Source organism: Balaenoptera musculus, chromosome 1 (genome assembly GCF_009873245.2).
Source record: "Balaenoptera musculus isolate JJ_BM4_2016_0621 chromosome 1, mBalMus1.pri.v3, whole genome shotgun sequence".
Taxonomy (NCBI): domain Eukaryota; kingdom Metazoa; phylum Chordata; class Mammalia; order Artiodactyla; family Balaenopteridae; genus Balaenoptera; species Balaenoptera musculus.
The window spans coordinates 124280917-124308894 of NC_045785.1; the positions used below are offsets into that span (position 1 = coordinate 124280917).

The following is a 27978-nucleotide window of genomic DNA, read 5'->3' on the forward strand; positions in this document are numbered from 1 at the left end:
AACTCACAAGTCCCAGGATCTACTCAGAGTTGAGGAGGTAGAGCTATCTCTGCCCTTCGCCCCTCCCCATTTGTACTATGTGTCATGGGTAAAAGGAATGTTTTCTACTAGTAGTATCTCCCAAGGGAAAGTGGGGATTCACCCTAGAATGCCAGATAGGCCGTGGACCATCTAAGGGGAAAGCCAGAATGCCTTTCTGGACTTGGGATTAAAATTGCTCTGCATAATAATGTAAAAAGCTTATTTTCACTCACTGGGGGCAGAGTGCTTCCTTAGATTAATATGATGCTAAATGATTTTTTTTTTCTCCCACTGGCTAGGTTTGGAGATAAGAAATACTTAGGCTGTGGATTCTAGGGAGGAGGAACAAGGTTCAGAGCTTGTCTGCTTGTAGAGGCAATGAGGACACTGGAGATGAGCAGGGTATGAATGTGTAGGATTCCTCAGGAGAGCGATGACCAGTAGGGGATACCCTGGGAGAAAGAGGTCCTTAGCGCTTTTCTCCTGATCTCTGACCCTTGAGCAGGTGGTACCCAGAGCACCTTCCTTCATTCTGTGACACAGTTGTCATAATCCTTGGCACAGTGCCCTTGGCCTTCCATATATGCTGTTCTACTCAGAGCTAGCGAATCGCTTATGGATTTAGGTTCTCGACTGGGTAAGGAAAGCCTGTATTGGCTTCAAGTTTGTCGATCCTCCCCAGGACCTCTTTCCCTACAGGTGCCACATGCCATGATTTATACACAAACATGATTTGCCTGATTGTTGCAGTCTGGGCCCAGAACAATTTTAATTAACAGGAAAATGGTCCTCAATACACCGATTAGACCTCTTCAGGTACAGCAAGATAAAAGCCTGATAATTTGGATGGAGTACTCTTCTTAAATGTCTACTCTATACACAGCAGCCAATGGGAAAGCCAGGCTGTCTCCCACCTGATCCAGTGAGTAATTAAGAGAGGGCTTTTTCTTCCCCATCTCTCCCCTCCCTCCACCCCCCACCCCAACTAAAGCTTAACAGGTTGGTGGTATAATTTGGAGACTTTCAGGGGTGTCATGCTAGGAGCTTAGGCAAGAGACAGGGCGTCTCTTCCCCAGCTCCCCAGGCATGTCCAGCTGGATTTGAAAAGCAGGCAAGTGACAGGAGGGAAGAGGTGGAAGAAGGCAAAGTAGGCAACGTTTCTCAGCAAAGTTTGAGAGGGGCCATGAGTGAGCTGGGCACACAGAAGACCAGTGATGGCACCGTCTCTCGCCTGCTTAATGTCGTGGAAAGTGAGCTTCAGGCAGGGAGGGAAAAAGGCGACCCTACGGAGAAGCAACTTCAGATCATTCTGGAGGATGCCCCTCTCTGGCAGAGGTTCAAGGAAGTCACTAATGAAATGATCGTGACCAAGAACGGCAGGTGAGTTTATGTACGGCCCTGCTTGGGCTGGCGGGGCTTGGCAAGGGAAGCGAAGCCCCTTGAATATTGCAGAGGCTGCTGCTCTTAACTCAGAGGCAGCGGGGTCTGATTAAACATGCTCCCGAGAAGGACAGTCTCCCACGGCTTTCCCCCAGCCAACTTAATTAATTTCTCTGAGATCATCAGAGAAGTGGAGGGTGAAGCCACCTGTCCTGCATGCATTTTAAATGAAGAAATTCTGGGAAATTATTATAAAGGGGGGCATGTCCCATGGGTTTGGGAAATGCACTCAAATGTCAGAAAATAATGTTAATTTTTGACTGACTGTTTATCCTGGAGCAGATTATTATTCTTTGAGCCCCAACTCTGTTCAGATAAGGTAAAAGGCAACTTTATTTGGAAGCTGGATGGTTTCCTCTGAAGTATAGTGAACTTGCCAGACATTTCTGACTAGTTGAAGATTCAGAGGCAAAAAGGCAAATTTAATCTCACTGCCTATCATTGCATCTGCTTCTTCCTGTGTGTTTGTGGTGAGTGTTCATTTGAGATTGTGTGTGTTTATGACGATGTGAGAGCTGTTGCAGTAATAGTTAATGAAACCATAATATACTGACCTGAGAAAAGAGAAGATGCCTTCCTTGTTTTTTTCATTGCAACAAATTAGGGATTAACTGAAATGGATCTCTGTTGGCATTTCTTGGGTTCTATTAAATCTAGCCTTGCCAAGTGACGTCTAGGTAATATTAGGAGCTTCTATTTAGTAGAGGAGATAAAAATATTTAGAAAGAAAATCTCAGTGCTCCCAGCTTGGCCAAACAGGTCCCAACGTTCAGTTGACACTGATCATTCTGTTCACATGGTCACAAAAGTACAAAACGTCGGAAGGCATTTTCAATATGGTTAGTTTCAGCAGAACTTTGATTGTGACCCTTGAGAGAAATTCTGTTCTCCAATGACAGAAAAGTCCAAGCTAGTTGAACTTCTGGCAGGCTTTTGTCCTTGTGAAAAATGCTTCCATTCCTGATGTCTCACTTTTCCATTTCTGCATAAAACACACGGTATAGAGAATGAACCATTCCCATCTATCTGGAAAACTATGAACTTGAGTGTTGTTGTGTGACATTAAAGTGCTTGGTAAGTAAAACATGTTCCAGAAATAAGCGCGTTTCAATAAATTGTGATTATTAATAGTAACAGGAATATCAACCTGCTTGATGCTTCTATTTTCTCTCTCTAAATGGGTCCCATATTTATTTCATATATAGGATTTATTATTTTTAATATTTGTAATAATTACACCTGTTCCTACCCTTGATCTGTACTGACACATTATTTTTGGTAGAAAGAAATAGAAAACATGTTTTTAATTTCAAAGAATCATCCCCAATTCCTAATTGGATTTACTTTCTTCCCTTTCAAAGATGAGTGATGACACAATGGTAAAAATTTTATGATGTCTGATGACAGGTAGAACTTTCTGTTCATTATTCTTTGTAGTTACACTAATACTTAGCCTCATACTATCTGTTTGGCTGTCAAAGCAGTCATATATGGAAGTAAAATAAGTACAACCGTCAAGAAAAAATATAGTTCATCTATTTCAATGAGGAATAAATAAAAGTTTCTAAAACCATTATAAAATTCAATTTAATAATATGTCGTATTGGTATGTACTTTTATAATTTCAGAAGAGCTTTCTCTTGCCTTTTTGCACCTATATAATTTTTTCTCCATATTTAAAACTGAAAAGTCTTCACCTGTTTAAAGTCATTAACTATGTGAAAATTATTCTTTGTAGAGTCTAAGTATGGTCAATGTGGTTATTCTTATTTTCTGTGGAGGTCCTGCTGACATTTCACCTCCTTTGTGAACTGAATCTTTTCTTAGGGTCTCTGAACCCCTTAGTGTCAAGAGTTTGCCAGGAGACAGAAAGTTCCCTTTGTACTTCAGATAAAGAAGGGAAGACAAATCTCTAAGAAACTGATGTGGTTGATAATGAAGGAGTGTGGTCTGGAATTACTCTCAATCTCTTAGTTTCTCAGAATAAATTGTTAACAACACTTTCCTGCTCTGGATATAGACACATGTTTCTTGTTACGTTGTCTTCTTTACTCTCGTCTTCATCTCTTCCCCCCGCTTTTTTTCTCCTCACCATCTATTCCTGTATCTCTCCATTTTACCCATTTTCCTCTGGCTGTAGAATGATGTCTACTCTAGATGTAGCATCCCTGCCTTTCACATGAACTCCTGAGCCTGAGGCAGATGAATTTGTGGCCCTTCTCTGGGGAGAAAAATATTCCTGGTTGTTAATACCCACTCCTATGCCCTTTTCATTTGCGTTACTCGCCTGCCCCTGCAGGCAGTTGACTTTCTGACTTTTCTAAAGCCTCAGTGAGGGTAATCAGATAGCTCTTGCACACTTGAGTGTAATTGTTCTGTGTAATAGCAAGTTTTAAAATAGCGTAGGATGGGCTGATGAATTAAAAGAGTCATTTTCAAATGGAGACTTATTTATGTGTATAAATAGGAGACTTGCTTCTGACATTGATCAGAAGTAGTAAACACAGATTTTCCCTGAAAATCATTGAATTATCCCCAGAAACTGGGATTATGATGGTTCTTCGTTCCTCCCGCTCCTGTCCCTCCCTCCCCCCCTCCCCGTTTTACTATTTCTTTTCCCTTTCCTCTTTCTTTTTTCTTCCCTTCTTTTTTATTTAAAATGCTCACTTATTCATATTCGATACTCTTTCAGACCTAACAATAACAATTATAATACTCCCCTAGAGCTCATTTGAATCACCACTAGTGCATCCAGCTTGTAAGTACTTCCTTTCATCTCCATCCTTTAAGCTAGGAACTTATATTTTAGGTTGCAGAAAAAAATTTATTTCAGCTTTCAGTGGCAAGTAAGTGAAATCTCTTGCACCTTTTGTTTTCTCTACGGTAACATCTTCACCTTAGGGGAAAAAGCTATATTTCATGTGTATTTCCATGCAGTTAAATAATTTGATTTCATTTGGATTAAATTTGCCTTGAGGAGATTTTAAGAAATTGGAAGGATTTCTGATGTAACTGGTGTATCCATTTGTTATCATAAAATAAGTGTTAGTATCATTAAGTTGAACTTGCCAGTGATTAAGTGATGTTGGTGCAGTGAGCTAATGTTCATAGTTTCCAGGGATGGAGTTGCAAGAGGAGAGAAAACCAAGGTTGCACATCAGGAAATAATTTTCCATGTCCCTGTAGTCCATGGATATTTTTCTCTGAAGTCTACAATTGCAGTTTAGGAGAATCATATGTATTTGTGTGATCCGCCTCTAACCAGGCTACTTTGGTTTCTCGCTGCTCTTCCTATAAGCCTCAACATCCATGTCCCATGTGTACACAAGCATGCGCACTCCAAAAGCTCTGATGAGTGTTTCAGGATTATTATAGTTCTGTGGGGAAATGGAGGAAGGAGTTTACAAGTGAAACTTCCTGAATTTTGTCTTTAACCATCTCTGCTGTTTTTTCCCACCTAGAAAATCTGCTTTATTTCTGCCCTCTTCCTTCCTTCCCACAGACCTCACTCCTCAGAGCCTTCTCCAGCAGTGCTGGCTCTCAAGATCCTCTGTTAGAGAAATAAAAACTGAAAAACTAGCCTCACAGCAAAGCAGCACAGAGTTCACTGGCCAAGCCTAAGCATGTGTGGTTCCTCAAGCCTGGTTTTGGGGAGTGCTTATATGCCCTGCCACATTTGCTTCTCTCTCTCTCTCTCTCTGATATGGGGTCTGATTTACATATTTCTCAGCTTCTCAAAGACTCTTGGCCATCTCTGTGGTTAGCCACACCTTGGGAAGAAAAGGGAAAGAAGATCAAATTGATAAGAAGTGCAGTTTATCCCTGAAAGCATAGCCTGGTCATGAGTGCTGCCTATAAATAAATAGATAACACATCCGGGTCCTTGTGAGGCCAGAGAAAGAGGCAGGGGGGAGGCAAGAGGAACTGAACTTGGCTTAGAGGCAGGGTGAGTTCCATTGCCAGTTACAAGACTTTTGGCTGGTTGACTGACTTTTATTTACTCCTCATTGGCATAATGGAGATAAAAATACATAGCATCTCTTAGTTCATTTGCGTTGTGATAAAAAATAAAAATAAAATCCTTGGCAAATGAAGTACTAGAGAATAAAACAACATATGGTTCTACCACGTTTTGGATGTGTCCTTCTAAGAGCCAAGACACCATGACTTCTTTACTTCTTTACTTTTCTTTTGTTAACAGCTTTATTGTGATAATTTACATACCATACAATTCACCGATTTAAAGTATAGCATAATGTCTTCAAGGTTCATCCATGTTATAGCATTTTTATTGACAAACTACATTTCATTGTATAAATATACCTCGTTTTATTTATTCACTCATCAATGGACACGTGTGTTGTTTCCATTTTTTGACTGTAATGAATAATGCTGCTATGACTGTCTGTATACAAGTTTTTATGGGTGTATGTTTTCATTTCTCTTGCATATACACCTAGGAATGGAATTGCTGGGTCATATGGTAACTGTATTTTAACAGAGGAAACTGCAAGACTTTTTTCCAAAGTGGCTGGACCATTTTATATTCCCACCAGCAATGTATGAGGGTTCCAATTTCTCCACATCCTTACCTATGCTTGCTGTTGTTCACCTTTTTTTAATAGCCATCCTAGTGAGTGTGAAGAATGATTTCAAGGGTAGGTTCTGTTTCAGTTTGGTTTCAACTCCTACCCTTCCTGAATATATGGCCTTAAGCTAGTTTACTTAAACTCATCAAGCTTCAATTTCATTATCTCATTCACCCACCCTCTAGTACTCAAAGGTACTATCTATTAAATGCTTGCTAAGCGCCATACCAGGGGTATGAAACTATGAAACTTGGTTGGTATAAAATCCTCCAAGGTCTTTATATTCTGCCATGAGATTAGAAGTGGTCTCTAAGGTAGGACATTTAGAAAAGAGGGGGTGCTGAAAACAGATCCCCATTACGCATCCACAACTGGAGGACTAAGTTGGAAGAGGATCCAGCAAAGGAGTCGGAAAGGAAGTATTGATGAGGTGGGCGAACCAAAGGGAAAAAAATCCTTTCTGTCCAGAGAGCTCAGGGAGCCCATGTAAGTTGAACTCAGGAGACTGAGAAGCCTGGAGGGCTCGAGTCCATCTCTACATCCATCCCTTGTCATCTGTTGGTCAGTTTCTTCACTTAACATCTGTACCAATTCCCATTGCACTTAACATATGTCCCAATTCCCCTCACCTCAAAACCAGGTACCTCTGGACACAGGAGGTGCTCTTCGTGACCCTCCAGTTCCTCATCTGTGCCCATTCTGCTTTTGACACTTCCGCTTCTGGCAACCCCTTCTCTTAGCAGTGGACACATTCCAGTTTCCCCCTTTTCATTCTCCTCCCAGCCTCACCAGAAGCACAAATCCCCAGAGTGACTCCCCCTTATTCCCTTGGATATCTCCTTAGTTATTGTCTTAAAAGCTAAAGATTCCCTAGACCAGTACATTTTAAGCTCTAATGTTCCAATGACTCACCTGGGGATTTTGTAAAAGCACAGATTCTGACTGAGTAGGTCTGGAGCGCTACCTGAGGTCCTGCATTTCTGATAAATTTCCAGCTGATACTGATGCTGCTGATTCATGGACCACTCTGAGTAGCACATGTCTAGACCCTAGATTGTTAGCTTCTCAACTTGGGGATTCAGATTTTAAAAGATGTATTGACAAATAAGACAGCCTCTGGGGCAATTGCGTGGTGGTGAGGGTCTGTCTGGAAACTAGGTCTTTTGAGGAGATTGGAGCAACTTAGAAAGTTTGGTGAAGGGAAAGGAAACTAAAGAGAATCAGAAGCCAGGTGAGATAGCTTCTCCAAATATTTGTGAGAGTAAGCTTGCTGGTGTTGCCCTAGAGGATGGGAGAAGGACCAGCAAATCCAGATCAGCGTGTCTCAAAGTGTATTTCTTGAATGCAAATTCCCACAAGATGATCGGTGAGAAGAAGGTAGCACTGGTACATAAGTGCAGAGTGTGCACAACCCCTCACCTCCTTTCCAAAGGTTCATGGTGCACACTGGTACATTAAAGCCTCTGACAAGTCCTGCAGGGAAGGGAGTGGTCTAAATTGGTATAGTCAAGCGTTCCCTTCACTCACTTTACCACAAAACCATGTTTTCCCTATAACGCTATTACTATTATTCAGAACTGGTGTTCTTTGTGAGACAGAGAAGGGCTGCTTTGTGTCATTAGCATGAGAATCTGACGTAGGCTGGGAGGAAACCTCTGGAGGAAGACCTGTGAGAACCTGGCATCTGACTATATACCTTAAGCTTCAGGGGCTACTTCATTCTAGTCAAATGACTAGATCAGTGGTTTTCAGACTTTAAAATGGAGCACAACATTTAAAAGTAAAACCCCGATATAAAATACATTGGTAAAAAGAGGCTCAGCTGGACTTGGGGCCGCTGGCCTGGCCCCTCTTTATTTGGCCTCCCCTGGGGCATTTTCTGCACCCCTGGGGCAGAAAATGGAAGGTCTCCTCTGAGTGGAGAGAGGGCTGGACAAGCAGGGGGGTGTCCCTAACACTCTAACATCCTTCCTGTGGCTCAGTTTCTGCCTTTTCTTTTAGACGGATGTTCCCGGTCCTAAAGATTAGCGTCACGGGGCTGGACCCCAATGCCATGTACTCGCTCCTGCTGGACTTTGTCCCAACGGACAGTCACCGCTGGAAGTACGTCAATGGGGAATGGGTGCCCGCGGGCAAGCCAGAGGTCTCCAGCCACAGCTGTGTCTACATCCACCCGGACTCCCCCAACTTCGGGGCCCACTGGATGAAGGCGCCCATCTCCTTCAGCAAAGTGAAGCTGACCAACAAGCTCAATGGAGGTGGGCAGGTACGACTGTCGCCCGGCCACCCTAACCCCACAACACCAATCAAGAAATATCAAGGGTGCATTTAGGCAATTAGGGGGTCCTCACCGACCTCTTCTCTCACGGAAGCCAATTATTCCCCGGAGTCCAAATGTGAACAGGAATAAACAGCTCTTAATTGGTGCTTTCAGTTTTTAATGGACTTCCTGATGTTAAGAGAGAGTGAGAGAGCGCAGTAGTTTACTTAATCATCGGGGGCCTTTCAGAGTTTTGTCTTGTGTGTGGTGCTTTTTACCCAGCTGGGGAGGAGGGAGATATTTGTGGGTACCAGGGTTTTGTTATTCCCTCTCCCCTCTTTTTGGTGTAAGTGGCATGTTGGCAATAGACAACTACCTTAATAAAAAGCTGCTCCTAAATGAAATAATTGCTCCCTCCACTTGGGCATTATGATAATTATCAATAGAATATTGAATCAGCTTTGGGTTTCAGAAAAAAATATCCAAACAAACCTTAAATAAGGAAGGTTTTATTTAAGGTCTCCAATTAGAGTAAACAAGATTTTGAGGCTTTTTACTCTTTTGTTTTCTCTGGTAGGATTGTGAACACTAGTGTACCGTGCAAGGTTGTTATTTGGTTTATAAAATTAGACTGTTTTGGGGGATTAGAGACACAGCTGAAAGGAAGAGGTCTTGTTCCCCCAGATTTCCCTTTGGTCAGCCTCTTGGCCCTCAGACTTTTCACCCCTTCTCTGATCTCTGTGCTGACCTAGCTGGGACATAGGGGTTCTTGTTTTAAGAGCGGAAGTCATCCACTTAAGTCTTTGCAATATTCAGAAGGTTCCAGTTATTTATTAAAACAGGAAATTGAAAAGTAAACTCTTATTCCCTCCCAGATTTCACAACATGAGATTTTCAATAAACCTCTGGTTTGAATCACAAAGAGTGGATTTTATGTAGCCAGCAAATGTCAGCTGTCATTACACTTTAGGCAATGCAGCTCTTGTCAGGATTTTGAGATATTAGGATTCTTTATAGGAAGAAGAACAGTATGTTTTAACAGAGCAAAATCCACATCATTGTGCTGAAAATGGGAGACAAAAAAAAGGGAAGCCAGGATTTTGGCAGAAAACTGAACACCCTTTAGACCAACCCACCCCTCACCCTCCTATAAGCAGCTCCAAAGTTAGGCTCCCTAAGAGCTTCTAAAAAATATCCCCTCAATAATTTCTCAGAGAGGTGGAGGCAGCTCAGATGACCGGCGATTTGGTGTGTGTAGCCTTAACCGAGGTAGGTAGGTGCTGAGCTTGGGACTAACCAAAGGCGCTGGGTCATCTGTCACTTGTGATGCCCCAGGCTTTGCATGTCCTCTCTCTCCTTCCACCTCAACAGATAATGTTGAATTCTCTGCATAAATATGAACCCCAGGTTCACATAGTACGTGTTGGAGGTGCCCATCGAATGGTGATGAACTGCTCCTTCCCTGAAACTCAGTTCATAGCTGTGACTGCCTATCAGAACGAGGAGGTGAGTGTGTGTGTGTGTGTGTGTGTGTGTGTGTGTGTGTGTGTGTGTAGATGTCACCTGGGAGAATGTGGTAGGACTGGGTGGTGGTGCTTTTATTGCCACGACCAAGCTTGGATGAAAGGTAGGTTTTCCAGGACTCAGATACACTTGGCCAAGGTGAAGTTAAACAGTGCGGCAGTCGCTTTCCACACCCTCCTCCTTGTTTGCCAAAGGCTCGCCAGTGCTTCTTCTCCTGGTGCCAATAAGGCACGGCTGTGCATTGTAATACAATTAGCAGAAACGCGGAAGTCTGTCTCTAGCCCCTTGGCCTACAAAGAGCTGCGTGTCTCTCCTATTTTAAAGCAAGTCTGTGGGAATTGATCCAATCGCGCACCTTCTTTGGGTTTGTGTTATGCTATCTGTCCCATTTGTTAGCTTTTCTGGGGCACACGTAGGTCTTTTCTTGCTTAGCTTGAGCCACTCTGGTGGTTAGAGCAGAGTAGCCAGAATCTGGTCTCCGTGAACTCTGTGGGAGCAGGATGTTTTTGTCCATCCACATACTTTAGGAGTTTCCAGGCCTGCTGGTCACCAGGACACCTGATGGGTTGGATTCTTTTTTTTTTTTTTTTTGAATTTTTATTTATTTATTTTTGGCTGTGTTGGGTCTTCGTTTCTGTGCGAGGGCTTTCTCTAGTTGTGGCAAGTGGGGGCCACTCTTCATCGCGGTGCGCGGGCCTCTCACCATCGCGGCCTCTCTTGTTGCGGAGCACAGGCTCCAGACGCGCAGGCTCAGTAATTGTGGCTCACGGGCCCAGCTGCTCCGTGGCATATGGGATCTTCCCAGACCAGGGCTCGAACCCGTGTCCCCTGCATTGGCAGGCAGGTTCTCAACCACTGCGCCACCAGGGAAGCCCGGATTGGATTCTTTTTGATTAAACGTAAAATTTTTTTTTACTGGAGTATAGTTGATTTACAACGTTGTTAATTTCTGCTGTACAGCAAAGTGATTCAGTTATACATATACATTCTTTTTTATATTATTTTCCATTATGGTTTATCTCAGCATATTGAACATAGTTCCTTGTGCTATACAGTAGGACCTTGTTGTTTATCCATTCTACATAAAATAGTTTGCATCTACCAACCCCAAACTCCCAGTCCATCCCTCCCCCACCCCTAAAAATTTTTTTAATGGTAGTACATGTCTATTAAAAAAAACCCCACATGATAAACAAATAGTACAGAAGTATGTACAATGAAATAAAAAAATAAAAGGTAAAAATGTACTCTTTCCTTCCTGCTTTATCAATCCATCTCCCCCGGGGCACTACAAATAATAGCTTAGAGTGTGGTTTTTTTTCCCCACACATATTCTGTGCATTTATAAATATATATGAGTGTATAGATTTCCTCACACAAATTGGTTCATGTTCCTATTACTCTGCAATTACTTTTCTCCCCATATTTAACAGTGTATTATGAATATCTTTCTATGTAATTAGATTTAGGCTTATCTCCTTTTCTGAAATGCCTGCAAAGGATATACCATATTTCAGGCAATCAGTTCCCCACCAATGGACATTTAGGTCTTTCCAGTTGTTTTATTTTTTATGATGAATAATACTGCAGAGAATATTAAGCACCCAGAAATGGAATTGTTCTGTTGAGGAGAGTGTGTGTTTAGAACTGTGATAGACAAAGCCCCATCACCCCCTCCAAAGGGCATATCCATTTACAATCCCCACACCATTCTCAACATTTGTGATTACCTACCTTTTCAGCTTTGATAATTCGATAGGGCAGAAAAAAATGGTATCTTATTTTTGCTTTAATTTGCATTTCTTTATTTGGAAGCTTTAAAAGATTTTTGGGATCCCACCCAGCCAACTGAGTCAGAATCTCCAGTGATGGTGCCCGGAATCTGTAGTTTTAAGAGTCTCCTTAAAGGATTCTGATGATCATCCAGGTTTGGAAACTGCTGCCTTAGTGCCTACAGGTGAAACTAGTTGCAGATTTAACTCACACCACAGATGTGCAGGGAAATGTAATTTCTCTTCTATAGGTAATCTGACCTCTTGGCTGAGTCCCTCTAGCAGGTCAGTGGGAAGAGAAATTAACTAAATATCTGATAATTTAAATAGGCCCTCAAGTACTGCTCAGTTTTTATAGGCTGAACCACATTGTTCGTCAGATTGCCCTCCCTCCTCTGCTACTCTCTGTAGGATGGAGTCTGGGTCTATGAGGGGAGGGCTTTTGCGATTTTGGAAAGTAGGGAGGAGTTGGGGACCACATCCTGGGCTCCTCTGGTCTCCGGGCAATGCCCCTTATCCACTTACATGCTGCCTGCTCTCTTAGTGTGTGGCTGGTGGAACCTGTCATCTGGTTGCCCTCTGGGTAAGTGCTCAGAAGCTTTTCCTGGACATGGGCTGGACAGTTCCCTCTGAACTACAAGCAGGGCTAAGGCCACACCTCCAGCAAGCTACCAGCCTGATGCTGTAATTCTGGTCTTGAACATGCCTCAGGGGAATCAAGCTCAGGAAAATCTAACCTCAGAGCCTCCATCTCCTGATGATGTATCCCTGCCAGTTCGATGTAGATGCACCCTGAGAGGAGAGTGGCCACAGGGGTGGATAAGGGAGCCAAAATCTTCCTTTATTTAGCAAATATTTGTTGAGTATTACTACATGCTGGTAATACTGCACTGTCCTCAAGGCACTTAAATCCCAGTGGGGAGAGATGAAAACCAAATATATATATATATATATTTGGTGAGATGACTCTGAAGAAAAATGAAGCAGGCTAAGGCCAGGGGGGATAAAGAGTGACAGTGGTTGGAAGTGATAGTTTGTTTTTTGTGTTAACATGGCCCAAAGGGTAAGTGATTATTTAAGAGTTAGGGAGTTGTACTAGTCTGTACTCAAGACCCTAGAGGCAGGTTCTCACCTGTATAACTCTCCTCTGTGTCTCAGTGACTGGAAAACTAACTGACAGATGGTAGGTGTTCAATTGTTGAAAAGAATGAATGAGTAATGGAATGAATGCTGGGTTTGGCACATCAGGCTTGTGCATTTCTAATGCTTTGTCCTTTCTTTGCTCACTTTATACTATATTTGCCATTTTTACCACATGTGACAATAAAACGTTTCTTGTTGGACAGTGCAATAGTGATTTTGTGCAGAAGTAAGCACAGAAACATGGAGAGGGAGAAAAAAAGAGAAAGGAGAATTATTCTGATTTTACAGAAATTCACAGGTGAAGATAAAGGGTTCTGTCTGCCCATGCATGTTCTATTTTCACTAACACTTCTTGTCTTTATAAACACAAGATAACAGCTCTCAAAATCAAGTACAACCCTTTTGCCAAAGCCTTCTTGGATGCTAAGGAAAGGTGAGTAGAGAAATTTCAGTGAAATCTTATGATTTCTGCAAATGTGAAATTTATAATCATCTTGAAAGGAACTAACTAGTAGCACTTGCATTACCTTTGATAGAAGCATGTTTTTAATATTCAATTCAATGTCCAACAAAATCAGCAAAATAGAACAAACTCATAATTACCTGTCCTTTATAATATGGGTCCAGGAGATCCCAGAACTGGCCATGTTTCATTAGCCCTGTTTTACTACAGATTCTTAAAAGTAGTACAATCCCATTAAAAAAAAATACGTGATTTAAATTTTTAATAATTTACTCTGTCCTTCCTACAATTATCTGAATAATATAATTTCAATAAGTTTTTTTTTTTAAAAACTAGATTTCACCTAGGAAAGGTGAGTAATTCATATGAGTTATTCATAAAGGTGAGAGGCTCATGTCTTTCAGGTCTGAGAGAAGAGAAGTCAGAGACTTTTGGAGGTGTGAATGATTTCCTTTGAAGTGTTCAGATTTTATTGTCTGTTTCAAATCTTCACACTAACTCCTATAACTGTCTAATTTTTCCTTTTCATCTTAAAGGCTCTAGATTAATAGACAGATATTTACAGTGATGTGTCACAAGGGTCTGTCCTGTCAATACTTGATTTAATTTTGATGTAGAAGAAATAACTTTTTCAGATAAGAAAAGTAGTATAATAAAAAAAAAATTAAGACTTTGAGTGAGAGATCCTAGCTTTGAGTCCTGGCTTTGCCATTTCCTGGCTTGCATAAGTCAGTTTACTTTTCTGGGACCCATTTTTTAAATCTGCGAAATGGGCCTAGTAATACTCTCTCACAGGATCATTGGTGGATCTAGCATATCACAGATGTGATTGTGCCCTGAAGTCCTATGCAAATCTTAGCTATTGTTATTGTTGCTTGAATTTTGTCAGCAGGAGCACTGACCACAAATCAGTAAGATCAAGCTAAATAGGGATACGTGTAAATAAGGTAAACTGGAGTGACTATAAAACTGCAATTCAAGTAGCAATTGTACAAGTAGATAAAGTAGGAGAAGGATATTGTGGGAAAGATAATAGCTTTGAGGGAATAAAAGGTGTTTGATTTTCTTATTCCAAGAAATGTATTGCTCTCCAAAGAGAATCTTGGGTGTACTTGATACAAGACTTGTATAATAAGCTGGACAGCCATGGTGCACTCTCATTGCTCTTTCAGGAACCACCTCAAAGATGTTCCGGAAGCTATGTCTGAGAGTCAACATGTGGCCTATTCTCACTGTGAGTTGGGTGAACACTGGGTGGGAAGGGCCTGGGGCTACACAAGGAGCCTCTCCACCGCACTCAGACTTTTTACCTGTCATGACTGCTTCAGCCTTGTCCCAAATCTTCTATCAAGACCCAACAGGTTATTTCTTCCACTCAAGACAAGTATATTCCCTTGCAAGAATTCCCAGAGAGAACCAGTGCTCCTGGGGGCTTACTCAAATCCTAGGCAGGAGAGAAGAATGGAAATAGTAAATTTCTTAGACTCTCATTTTTGTGTCAGTGAGGCTAAAGAGCTCATAAAAGTGCATTCTGGGTGTACCTCCTATCCTTTACACCCCGCTCTCGCCTCTGTTTTGGATTTCCCTTGTTCTTAGTACTTGCTAGTTTTTGAGTTGGTCACTGTTGCAATGCCTCAGGAAGGCCATCGCTTTGCATATGAGGAAGCTTCTGCATTTGTTGACTGGAAAGCTGCAGTATTAGTGGAATAATATACATGGGATTCTGCAGGTAGGTTGGATGTTCCTGACAGGGTGCCGCCCTCTCCATGTCTCAGATCAGAGAGAAGGTCCCATGATGGAGCAGGTCCTCTAAACCTGCAACAGTAACACAAAGTCAGTGGCATCAGTGTCTGAGATACTCTTTAATTTAGATGATAGTGGCTTGCTAGGATTCCTTCTGCAGTTTTCCAGCTATGGTATTCCTTACTCTCTCCTTCCCCTAAACCTCAGTGCATTTTTCATTGCAGAAGTGGCAGTATAGCCACATAAAGAGAAGCAGCTTTCAGAAAAGCATTTAAAAAAACTTTTCTCAGGAGTCTTCTTTTTGTTTGTTTTGTCTAGTTACCATCTGTCACCATAGAGAATTATTACAATATTATTGACTATATTCCCTATGCTGTACATTTCATCCTCATGACTCATTTGTGACTGGAAGTTTGTACCTCTTAATCTCCCTCACCTATTTATTTCCTCCCCACCCCCCTCTTCTCTGGTAACCACCTGTTTGTTCTCTGTATCTATGAGTCTGTTCTGCTTTGTTATGTTTGCTCATTTATTTTGTTTTTTAGATTCCACGTGTAAGTGAAATCATATGGTATTTAACTTTTTTTATCTGACTTATTTCACTTAGCATAATACCCTCTAGGTCCATCCATGTTGTTGCAAGATCTCATTCTTTTTTATGGCTGAGTAATATTCCATTATATCTATATCTATCTTTCTATATTTAGATATAGATAGATCTAGATATATCTATATCTATATCTGTATCTCTTCTTTATCCATTCATCTCTTGATGGTCACTTAAGTTGCTTCCATATCTTAGCTATTGTAAATAATGCTGCAATGAACATAAGGGTGCATATATCTTTTCCAATTAGTGTTTTTGTTTTCCTTGGAAAAATACTGAGAAGTGGAATTGCTGGATTGTACAGTAGTTCTATTTTTAATTTTTTTAATTTAACTTTTTTAAAATTTTATTTATTTGGCTGTGTCAGGTCTTAGTTGTGGCACGCAGGAACTTCGCTGCAGCATGCAGGATCTTTCATTGTGGCACATGGGCTTCTCTCTAGCTGTGGCATGAGGGCTCTAGGGTGCGCGGGCTCAGTAGTTACGGTGCATGGCCTTAGTTGCCCTGTGGCATGTGGGATCTTAGTTCCCCAACCAGGGATTGAACCCAAGTCCCCTGCATTGGAAGGTGGATTCTTAACCACTGGACCACCAGGGAAGTCCCTATTTTTAATTTTTTGAGGAAACTCTATACTGTCTTCCATAGTGGCTATACCAGTTTACATTCCTGCCAACCACTCACAAGGGTTTCATTTTTTCCACATCCTCACAAACACATTATTTTTTTGATAATAGCCATTCTGACAGGTGTGAGGTAATATCTCATTGTGGTTTTGATTTGCATTAATCTGATAATTAATGATGTTGAGCATCTTTTCATGTGTCTGTTGCCCATCTGTAGGTCTTCTTTGGAAAAATGTCTCTTCAGTTCCTCTTCCCATTTTTCAGTTGGGTTGTTTGCTTTTTTGATGATAAGTTGTATGAGTTCTTTGTATATTTTGGATATTAACCACATATATCATTTGCAAATATTTTCTCTCATTCAGTAGGTGGCCTTTTTGTTTTTTCTCTGTGCAAAAGCTTTTTAGTTTGATGTAGTCTCATTTGTTTATTTTTGCTTTTGTTTCCCTTTCCTGAGAAGACAGATCCAAAAAAAAATATTGCTAAGACTGATGTCAAAGAGTGTACTGCCTATGTTTTTTCCTAGGAGTTTTATGCTTTCAGGCCTTCCATTTAAGTCTTTAATCCATTTTGAGTTTATTTTCGTATATGATATGAGAAAGTAGTCCAGTTTGATTCTTTTTCATGTAGCTGTCTAGTTTTCCCAGCACCACTTTTTGAAAAGGCGATCTTTTCCCCATTGTATATTCTTGCCTCTTTTGTCATAGATTAATTGATCATGTAAGTGTAGGTTTATTTCTGGGCTCTCTATTCTGTTTCATTGATGTATGTATCTGTTTTTGTGCCAGTACCATGCTGTTTTGATTATTGTAGGTTTGCAGTTTAGTTTGAAATCAGGGAGCATGATACCTCCAGCTTTGTTCTTCTTTCTCAAGATTGCTTTGGCTATTCAAGGTCTTTTGTGTTTCCGTACAAATTTTAGAATTATTTGTTTTAGTTCTGTGAAAATTATCTTTGGTATTTTGACAGGAATTGCATTGAATCTGTAGATTGCCTTGGGTTGCATGGTCATTTTAACAATATTAATTACTTCAATCCATCAACATGGTGTGTCTTTCCATTTGTTTGTGTTATCTTCACTATCTTTCATCAGTGTCTTATAATTTTCCAAGTACAGGTCTTTTACCTCCTTGGTTAGATTTATTCCTAGATATTTTATCCTTTTTGATATAATTATAAATGGGATTGTTTTTTATTTCTCTTTCTGATAGTTCATTGTTAGTGTATAGAAATAACAGATTTCAGTATATTATTTTTGTATCTGGCAACTGTACTAAATTCATTTATTAGTTCTAGTAATTTTTTGGTGGTGTCTTTACAATTTTCATTATATAGTATCATCTGCAAACAGTGACAGTTTTACTTCTTCCTTTCAAATTTGGATTCCTTTTATTTATTTTTCTGGTCTGATTGCTGTGGCTATGGACTTCCAATAATATAGTGAATAAAAGTGGCAAGGGTGGGCATACTTGTCTTGTTCCTGATCTTAGAGAAAATGCTTTCAGCTTTTCATCATTGAGTATGATGTTAGCTGTGGGCTTGTCAATATATGGTCTTAATATGTTGAGGTATGTTCCCACTATGCCCACTTCGTTAAAAGTTTTTATCATAAATGGATGTTATATTTTGTCAAAAGCTTTTTTTTTGCCTCTATGCAGATGATCATATGATTTTTATTTTTCAGTTTATTAATGTATATCACATTGATTGATTTACAGATATCAAACCATCCTTGCATCTCTGGGATAAATCCTACTTGATCATGGTATATAATCCTTTTTATATATTGTTGAATTTAGTTTGCTAATTTTTTGTAGCATTTTTACATCTATGTTCATCAGAGATATTGGCCTGTAATTTTCTTTTTTGTTGTTTTTTCCTTTTTGTTTTGTTTTGTAATTTTCTTGTTTGTGGTGCTTTTGTCTGGTTTTGGTATTAGGGTGATGCTGGACTCATAGAATGAGCTCAGAAGCATTCCTTCCTCTTCAGCTTTTGGGATAGTTGAGAAGGATAGGTGTTAACTTTTTAAAATATTTGGTAGAATTAAACTGTAAAGTGGTCTGGTCCTGGACTTTTGTTTGTTGGGAGTTTTTTGATTACTGATTCAATTTCATTACTGGTAATCAATTTGTTCATATTTTCTATTTCTTCCTGATTCAGTCTTGGGAGATTGTACATTTCTAGGAATTTATTCATAGAAAAAGCACTTTTTAAGTGACCTGGAGTAAAAAGCATTTTTGTATAGGATGGGATCACATGTGGAACCATACCTTTTCAAAGTTCATATGTTGCTTCTCAGTAAGCTTCTTAAGGTATATACCTTATATGTGACAAACTACATGGACAAAAGTCTGGTTCTGTGGGACCACTTGCCTAGCTTTGCTCACTGGACACCTGAATCTTGATTCTGTTATTCAGGTAGGGATCCCTTGGGCCACGTGTCTATACAAAAATGAGAAAATGAAGATAACAAAAGGATTTGTTGAGAATGACTGACATACATTTTGTAATATGAATTCTGTACAATTTGCTTACTTATCCTTAAAAAGTATTAAGCAAATGGTTTTCAATAAAAGTTCCATTTCCATATTACTGAAGCCCTGGTGACAATCCCTAGTCAATATTCTTAAGGAACATCTCTGGTGTGTCTGAATCCTTATCTGTGGGCCCCTCAGTTGAGAGCTAGTTTGGTGAAAGGATGTACTTCTTGTTCCAGGGCCTGTATTACTAAGTCTCAATCTTTTTCCATGAATTCACCTGAAGTAGAGCCTTCTATTCAGAATGTTCACTAAATTTTTTTTATTGTGGCAAAAAACCATGACATAAAATGCACCCTCACAACGATTTCCACATGTACAGTGTAATATTGTTAACCACAGGCACATTTTAGTGCAACAGATTCCCAGAACCACCTGCCTGCCCCCACCCCCATTCCTGCATGACTGAAACTACATATATTCACCAAACTACATCTTTTCACATCTCCCTCCCCACAAAGCCCCTGGCTACCACTGTTCTACTTTCTATCTCTATTTGCATATCCTCTAGATACCTAGTGTAAGAGGAATCATGCAATATTTGATTTTTTGTGACTGGCTTCTTTTGCTTAGCCTAATGTCCCTCAGGCTCATCCAATATTTTATCATATGACAGGATTTCCTTCTTTTTTAAGGCTGAATAATATTTACTTGCATATATATACCAAATTTGCTTATCCAATAATCTGTTGTTGGTCATTTAGATTACTTCTACCTCTTGGCTACTGTGAATAATGCTGCAGTGAACATAGGTTTGCAAATGTCTTTAATTCTCTTGTATATATACCCAGAAGTGGGATTGGTGGATCATGTAGTACTTCTGTTTTTAATTTTTTAAGGAAACTCCATAGTGTTTTCCATGACAGCTGCACCATTCTGCATTCCCACCAGCAGTTCACAAGGGTTCTAATTTCTCCACATTCTCACCAACACTTGTTGTTTCCTATTTTGTTTTTTTGGTTTTTGGATAATGGCCATCTTAATAGTATGATGTGATGTCTAGTTTTGATTTGCATTTCGCTGATGAATAGTGATGTTGAACATCTTTTCATATACTTATTGGTCATTTGTATATCTTTGGAGAAATGTCTATTCAAGCCCTTTTCTCATTTTTAATTGGGGTTTTGTTGTTGTTTTTATTGTTGAGTTGTAGGAGTTCTTTATATATGCTAGACGTTAATCCCTTATCAGATATATAGTTTGCCAATATTTTCTTCCATTCTGTAGATTTCCTTTTCACTCTGTTGATTGCTTCTTTTGCTGTGCAGAAGTTTTAAAGTTTGACATAGTTTGTCTATTTTTGCTTTTGTTGTCTGTGTTTTGGTGTCATAGCCAAGATATCATTGCCAAATCCAATTTCATGCAGTTTTCTCCTGTGTTTTCTTCTAGGAGTTTTATAGGTCTTAAATTTTTTTATTTATTTGTTTTAAGTTAAGTTAAATTTTTTTATATGGTGTAATATAGAGTTTAAACTTCTTTCTTTTGCATGTGGATATCCGGTTTTCCCAACACCATTTGCTGAAGAGACTATCCTTTCCCCATCATGTAATCTTGGCACCCTTGTTGAAAATTATTTGACCATATAAGCGGGGTTTATTTCTAGGCTCTCTATTCTTCCATTGGTCGATATGTCTTTATGCCAGTACCATTACTATTTAGAGTATTGTAGTTTGTAATGTGTTTTGAAATCAGGAAGTGTGAGGCCTCCAGCTTTGTTCTTATTTCTCAGGATTGTTTTGGCTATTTGGGGTTCTTTGAGAGTCTATGTGAATTTTAGTATTGCTTTACACTTCTGACAAAAATACCATTGGGATTTTGATAGAGATTGCTTTGGGTTGTATGAACATTTTAATAATATTAAGTCTTCCAATCCATGAACATAGGATGTCTTTCTATTTATTTGTATCTTCTTTAATTTCTTTCATAAGTGTTTAGTAGTTTTCAGTGTACAAGTCTTTTGCCTCCTTGCTAGAGTTTATTCCAAAGTACTTTCCTATTTTCGATGCTATTCTAAATGGAATTGTTTTCCTAGTTTACTTTTCAGATCGTTCATGGTTAGTGTGTAGAAAAGCAACTGATTTTTGTGTGTTGATTTTGTATCCTGCAACTTTGCTGAATTTGTTTATTAGTTCCAAAATTTTTTTTGTGTGAAATATTTAGGGTTTTCTACATATAAGATTGCGTCATCTGTGAACAGAGATAATTTTATTCTTCCTTTCCAATTCGGATGCCTTTTCTTTCTTTCTTTTCCTTTTTTCCAATTTGCTTCAGCTAGGACTTCCAGTACTATATTGAATGGAAGTGGTGAGAGTGGATATTCTTGTCCTGTTCATGATCTTAGAGAAAAAGCTTTCAGTTTTTTACCATTGAGTATGATGTTAGCTGTGGGCTTGTCCTATATGGCCTTTATTATTTTGAGGCAATTTCCTTGTATTCTTTGTTTGTTGAGTGTTTTTATTACGATAGGGTGTTAACTTTTGTCATATGCTTTTTCTGCATCAATTGAGATGGTCATTCACAAACACATTTCTGTGAAATATTTTGCAGTTTTCCAAAATGTGTCACAAGATTCTTGTCAAGTTTTCTAGCCAGCTCCCTCTCTTTTTGCTTTCAGAATCCTCTTTGTGGGGTGGTGATGGGAGGGATCATGGCTCCTCATGCTTGGAGTGAGAACTAAAGATACCTTCCCACTGGGCAGAAACAGAGAGGCCTTCACTCTTTCTGGGTAACCAAATTAAACATTCGGTAGCTGTAGATCAGTGAGTAGGATATACATCTAACACCTCCTTCTTAGATTGACTTTTAATTTAATCCAGTTAAGTCAGAAGCAACTTAACTTTTGCACTTCTATTAACTTATACATTCAAATAATATTTTATATAGCTGTGATTCCACAGTATTTCTTAAGAGGTTTTCCAAACTTTGATAGGACCCATCATCCACTTCCAAAGAAGCCAACTTTGCTGCTAACATAGAAGGGGAGTGGCAGTGGCGGGGGTGGTATATAACTCCACATGGAAAGACATTGTGTCATTCACACAGAAACATAACTATGCAAAGTGGCTGGTAACCTGATTTTGGTGTGGAAGTTCACAGAGTCATTCTCTGTGTCTTCCTCTTGTCTCTTCTAGTGGGAGGCTGGATCTTTTCCAATCCGGATGGAGTATGCACAGCAGGAAACACCAATTACCAGTATGCTACTCCTTTGCCTCTGTCTGCTCCCCACACCCACCATGGCTGTGAGCACTATCCTGGCCTCCGAGGACACCACCGGCAGGCTCCCTACCCTTCTGCGTACATGCACAGAAACCATTCTCCCTCAGGTGTGTGACTCTGCTAATTAAACCCTTGGGGGTGTGGGTGTGGGTGGTGGTGGTGAGAAATGGATAAACGGCTAGAAAGGGGGAAATATCTGAAGATAGAATCCCTTTCATCTAATATATGTAATATTGTATATTAATATTTTAATTTTTTATTTTATATACTAATAGTTGATTATATAGTTACAACATTATTAGTGTTTTGTAATTATTTAAAGTAAGTACAAAAACTGGGAGACACCCAGTTTCTAATGGTTGTGAAAGTCCTCCTCCCAGGGCGCTGGTGTACTGAGCAGTTTCAGGCTGCATCTCTAAAAGCCAAGTTAAGTCGTGGGACTCTGAGACCCTCAGCTCATTGCCCTCACATGGCTCTTTTCTACATTTGTAGTGTATGGCTCAGTCCAGGGAATACTGGAGAGCTATCAGGAAGGTCTCTGGGAAGGTGAATGACTCTACATCCTTGCTTTGGTTGGATTCACTTGGAGGCATGCAAACTCAACCCTGATAACTTTTGCAGTCTGATTATTTTTTAAGCTGATGCTGTTGTTTGTGTACTTTCTTCCTCATTGACTCCTGCCTTGTCTGCCTTGGCCTTGTGTAAGCCCAGATCTTGCCTGGTTATTAGATCTGTATGAAGGAAGGGAGACATGAAACCAAGGGTTGATTTCTCATTCAGTTATTCATGCAGCAAATATTTATTGAGGGTTGACTATGAGCCAGGTTTTGTCCATGAACAAAATAGATTAATACCTACATCTCATAGAGATTCTATTCTCATATGGGGAGACTGACACTAAATGAAACAAATAGGTAAAGTTCATGGCATGGGAGATGGAGAGTGTTAAGGTTCCAGCCTCAGGGACACCCTGAGCTCTGTATCTGCAGAGGACTTTGCGGGTCACCAGCTACCTGTCCCTGAGCCCCATCGCCTGCTACTCCCAGCAGCCTTGACAGCTGCTGCCAGGAAGGGAGAAAATGTAGCTTAATGTATCAGAAACTGAGCAGGGTTCTCATCTACTTTCTGGTTCTTTCCCATGGTCAGCACACAAAACACATCTTCTGAGCAAATGCTATGCACCAGGAACTCTTCTAGGCAGTGGGGCTAGGAAGGTGATTAAGGTCTAGTTTCTTCCCTGAAGGAGCTCAGTGCTACATGAATGCATAAATAATTAATCCTAATACAATGTAGTGAGAGCTCTAATGTGGTCCTTGGACCTGCAGCATCTCCTGGGAACTTGTTAGAAATGTAGGCTCTCAGGTTCTCTTTCTGAAAGAGTCTTCAGTTTAACAAGATCCCCAGGTGATTCCTATGCACATTAAGGTTTGAAAAACATGCTATAGAATACACAAGCCAAGGTGCTATGGGAATGAAGGAAAAAGAGCAGCTAGATCTACCCAGAGGGCTTAACGTTTAAGTTGAGATTTGAAGAATAAATAGAAAAGGACAGGGGTGGGAGTGGGCAGGGGTGAAAGAGGGATGACATGGGACACAGGCAGAGGTGAAGGTCATTCCCGGTGAGAGAGTGGTATGAGCAAAGACACAGAAGGAGGAGAGAACCTAGGTTGTCTGGGGAATAGTTTGGGAAAAGAGTGTAGAGGGAGGGGGGCGAGGTGGTGGATGAAAGAGCTGAGGCTGAGGAAGTTGCAAGGGCCACATCATGAAAAGGAGTGACGTGGCCAGGGATATACATGGAATCCTCTTCCTCTCTTTCCTTTTTCCCCTCCTTCCTCCCCTCCTTCTTTTCCTTCTTCCTCTCTATTGTATAGGCACTATTTATGCAAATGGCGATTCAAAGACAGAAGGCACTATTCTTGAGATGTTTAAATCTCCTTGGGGTTGCTGAGAAAATAGGTCCTGGTCCTCAGAAATCTCATCTGGGGCACTGGTGGTCCTTAGGCTTGTCTTGAGATGATGACATGGCTCATGTTAAAGGGGAGGTGAGTGTGGTGACATGAGTTAGATCTGTGTCATAAAGGACAAATCCTCCCACCTATCTGAGCCTCATCTATAAAATGGAGATGAGAAGTCATTGCTGTGAAGATTAAAAGATGAACGGTACGTGACATATGGCTGACACTGAATTAACCTAAGTTCCTCACTCCTTTCTGTGGCCTTCAGAAAGGACTAACAACTGTTGGCACATGTGGCACAGGCCATGGTTATATCTTGACCTAGGATAATGTCATTGGTCACCATCTTTATGTTTTCCATGTTCCATCAATTGAACTGTTGTTATTTCCCAAAAGTGAATTTGATAGAAAGCTCCAGCAATAATCTGCAAGTTTTCTCTGGAGCTGACAGCTGGACTTCCTTATCCTCCACACCCCACGCCAGCATCCTGTCTGTACCTCACACCAGCGGACCAATCAATCCAGGGCCTAGGTAAGACCAACACCAGCAGCTTGCTCATTGGTCTTGAGGGTTTACTTTAGCACTGGGGACTCGAGTTCATTCTTTTTCCTGGGGTGGCTTGGCCTAAGCTATTGTCCTGACTTCTAAGCCACTAGGAAGTGAAAGTAACGACAGGATCAGCATTTCATCCCTGGAAGGAAGGGTGGTGGGAAAGCACATGCTCAGTCATGTACTCTTTTCTTTGTAGCTTTCATATTTTATTTTTAGAAGGGAAAAGATATTATGGCCTGGAATCATTTATCTCGAACCAGGAAGAAATACTGTGAACTGTGGTGGTAGCAGATAGATACTGAATATAGGGGAACTGAAGGGGAAAAGTGTAAATACACACTGAGAATTCAAGACCCTTGATTGTCCATATCCTTACAAGCTGTTCGTTCTAACCGGGGGACAGATTTTGGGTGTCCGGGCCTCAATCCAGGCAATAGGGCTGAGTGCAGCTTGTAGGACCCATGGCATAACTCTCACACCAGAGACCTGCATTCAGTTCTGACTGGAAATCTGCATGGTGGAGGGGAAAGGGAAGGGGCCTGGAGTCTGACAAATGTGGGCTTGAGCCCCAGTTTTACTTCTTATTGACTTTGTGACTTTGGGCAATTTTCTTAGCCTCACTGAGCTTCAGCTTTCTTATCTGTAACATGGCAATAATGTGAGTTACTCTGTAGAGTTATGGTGAGCACCAAAATTAGAAAAAGCATTACAGTGCGTTGTAAGCAGTAACATTCTATCAATATATACATGTCAGCTGTTATGTTCAATATAAGTATGCAGAATTTTGAGAAGGTCCAAAAAGGGATTCAAAATTAAAAGATGTCCCATCCTTTTTTTTGGCGGCAGAGGGGGGAGATGGTAGATGACTTATGACTTGCAGGTCTAGAAAAAGTTTGGGGAAGGTAGAACTTTGATCCACAGCAGTGCTTCTCACACTTTAATGTGCATTAGAATCACCTGGGATGTTGTTCAACTGTACAGTCTGATTAATAGGTCTGGGTTGAGGCCTGAGATTCTGCATTTTTAACCAGCTTCCAGGTGTTGCTGTAAACTGTGATCTTGATTTTGATGTTAATGTCACTGGGGGCCCCGAGGGTCTAGTGTTGTACTGTTCAATGCAGCAGCCCCCCAGCCGCCTCTGGCTCTGGACCCTTGAAATGCAGCTGTTCCGAACTGAGATGTGCTGTTAAGTGTAACACACAGAATTTTGAAGACTCAGTACAAAACAAAGAATAAAAATCTCAACAATTTTTTAATACCGAATGCATGTGGAAATGATAATATTTTGAATATTCTCAGTTACATAAAATATTATTAACAATAAGTTCATTGTTTTCTTTTCATTCTTTTTCTTTTTAAAATGTGGCTACTCAAAAATTTAGCCTATTGGACAGTGCTTGACTGGAGGACCTCAGGGAAATGCACTGACTGGGGCTGTGTAGAAAGTGAGGGAAAGAGTGTCCTTGAAGATATTAAACAACCATGTGCCAAGTTTTGTACTAGATCCTTTATGTAAGTCATTCATAGGATTCAAAGACATCCATAAGGCTGCTATTAAAATTCCTATTTTCCTGTTGGAGAAACTAAAGCTCAGAGGCATTAAAAACTGCCTGAAGGTCATACAGTAAGTAATGTAACTCAGAGCCCATGGTTTTCCCACTGGTCCAGGAGGCATCAGAAAGGGGCTCTGATGCCTGAAATTGTAGAAGAGTCTCTTCTGGAAACTGGGGAATTGGGGTCAGAATCCCAGCAAGCTGAGCTGGCTAAAAACAAAAACGAAAACACCAAAACCACAAAGCCTGGGTTTCTGCAGGTTTCATATGGTCCAGTGAGGCCTGTGATATCTGAACTACGGCAGAGAGTGCAGGGTGGCATTGCTACCTCTGGCTTCATCAGTGGCATGTTTAACCCATTGCTGACGCTATAAAGGTTTTGCTAGAGAAAAACAAATGTGTTCAGTACTGACATTAGGTAATAAGCCTATTATCAAGCAATACGGTATCAGGCAAAATGGGGACTCTGAAAAGTCAGAACATGGTGAGGGCTAAAGCACTGGAGGTTATTCTGCCTGTGTCAACTGTAGTCGTTTTCATCTAGGTTCTATGTTAAGGTGCAAAATTGGCTGCACATTACAGTCAACAGAAAAGCTTTAAAAACTTGATACCGCATGCTAGACTAATTAGATCAGAATCTTGGGGGATAGAACCCGGGCATCAGTATTTTTTCTTTTTTAATTTGCTAAGTGATTCCAGTGTGCAGTCAAGTTTGTGAACCAGTGACATAGGATGAGAGAAGTCCAAGAAAGTGGTACAGCTCCCCAGCCTTTCTACCAGGGACCAGAGCTGACAGGTAGAAATCTGGAATGGAAGAATTAATTATAAGAACCATCATTTACTGAGTCCTATGTGTTAGACATCACATACTCGTTTTCTTATTTAATCCTCATAACAACATCTGTAAGGTATGACTAATTATCACTCCAAATCTTGAGGATGAGGAAACTGAGGCTCATACACTAAATAATTTGATCAAAGTCACAGAGCTAATAAGTGGTAGTGCAAGGATTCAAACCTAGGTTTTCTGACAACAATGTGTCCTGGCTATTAGACCACATCACCTCTCTTGGTCAGTGAGGGATCTTACTCATAGATCATACTGCCCAAATATCATCCTTTCACTCCCCTGTCCATTTACACAGGTGGCAAGTGAGGCCTAGAGAAATAAAATGCCATGTTCAGCTAGAGGTAGGGCCAGCATCAAAATGCAGGTCTCAGGACACCTAATCATATGCTTATTCTACTACATCTTGCTGCTTCTCTGCAGAAACTGGGCCAGTGTGTGTCAGAGCTAGAAATAACGCCATGGTCAGATACTCTCTTCCTAGACCTGTGCCCCTCTCAGCACTGTGTGCGTGCTTGTCAGGTGGCAATCCTTCCTGGGTGTGTCGTCAAGCATTTTCTCTCTCTCTCTCTCTCTCTCTGTTTCTCTGCAGCCCCTACCCGTGCCTGTGGACCATCAGCAACGGTGGCGGGGGCCCTTCCGGGTCGGGCTCAGAGGTGCATGCCGGCTCCCCGGGAGCGTTTCTCCTGGGTAATCCAGCTGTGACTTCGCCCCTCTCCACCCAGGCACCTGCTTCGGCTGGTGTGGAGGTTCTGGGGGAGCCCTCGCTGACCAGCATCGCTGTGTCTACCTGGACAGCAGTGACCTCGCGTCCCTTCTCAGGCTGTGGTAGCCCGGGTGGGGGTGGGCGCCATTCTCCCTCCTCACTGGATAGTTAAGCAGGATCCTAGGAGAGGTGTCGGCAGAGGACCTGCTAGGTATAGAGCTCTTAGAAGTCTCACCTACTAATCCCAGTGAGTCAGACTGCAGAGTCTCCCCACCCAGTGAACGGGGTTATACCAGAAGCCTACAGGGAGATGGTTTAGTTTGGATGATGCTGATTTTGTCACCTGCATCTCTCCACCATTTTCTTTTTGTGCTCCCATTTTCTCTGCAACTTATCCGTGCTATGCTTAGGCAACAAAAGTTTGTTGAG

At 40.9% G+C, this 27978-nt stretch overlaps 1 protein-coding gene across 1 annotated transcript; it reads left to right on the forward strand.

The window, feature by feature from the left end:
* Positions 1–1204: 1204 nt before the first annotated feature.
* Positions 1205–27978, forward strand: TBX19 (T-box transcription factor 19). Its single transcript, XM_036823791.1, has 8 exons — positions 1205–1401; positions 8052–8316; positions 9682–9816; positions 13121–13182; positions 14385–14446; positions 21851–22042; positions 24287–24422; positions 27436–27978. The coding sequence occupies exons 1-8, from the start codon at positions 1205–1207 to the stop codon at positions 27719–27721; spliced, it is 1335 nt and encodes a 444-aa protein (XP_036679686.1). The 3' UTR covers positions 27722–27978.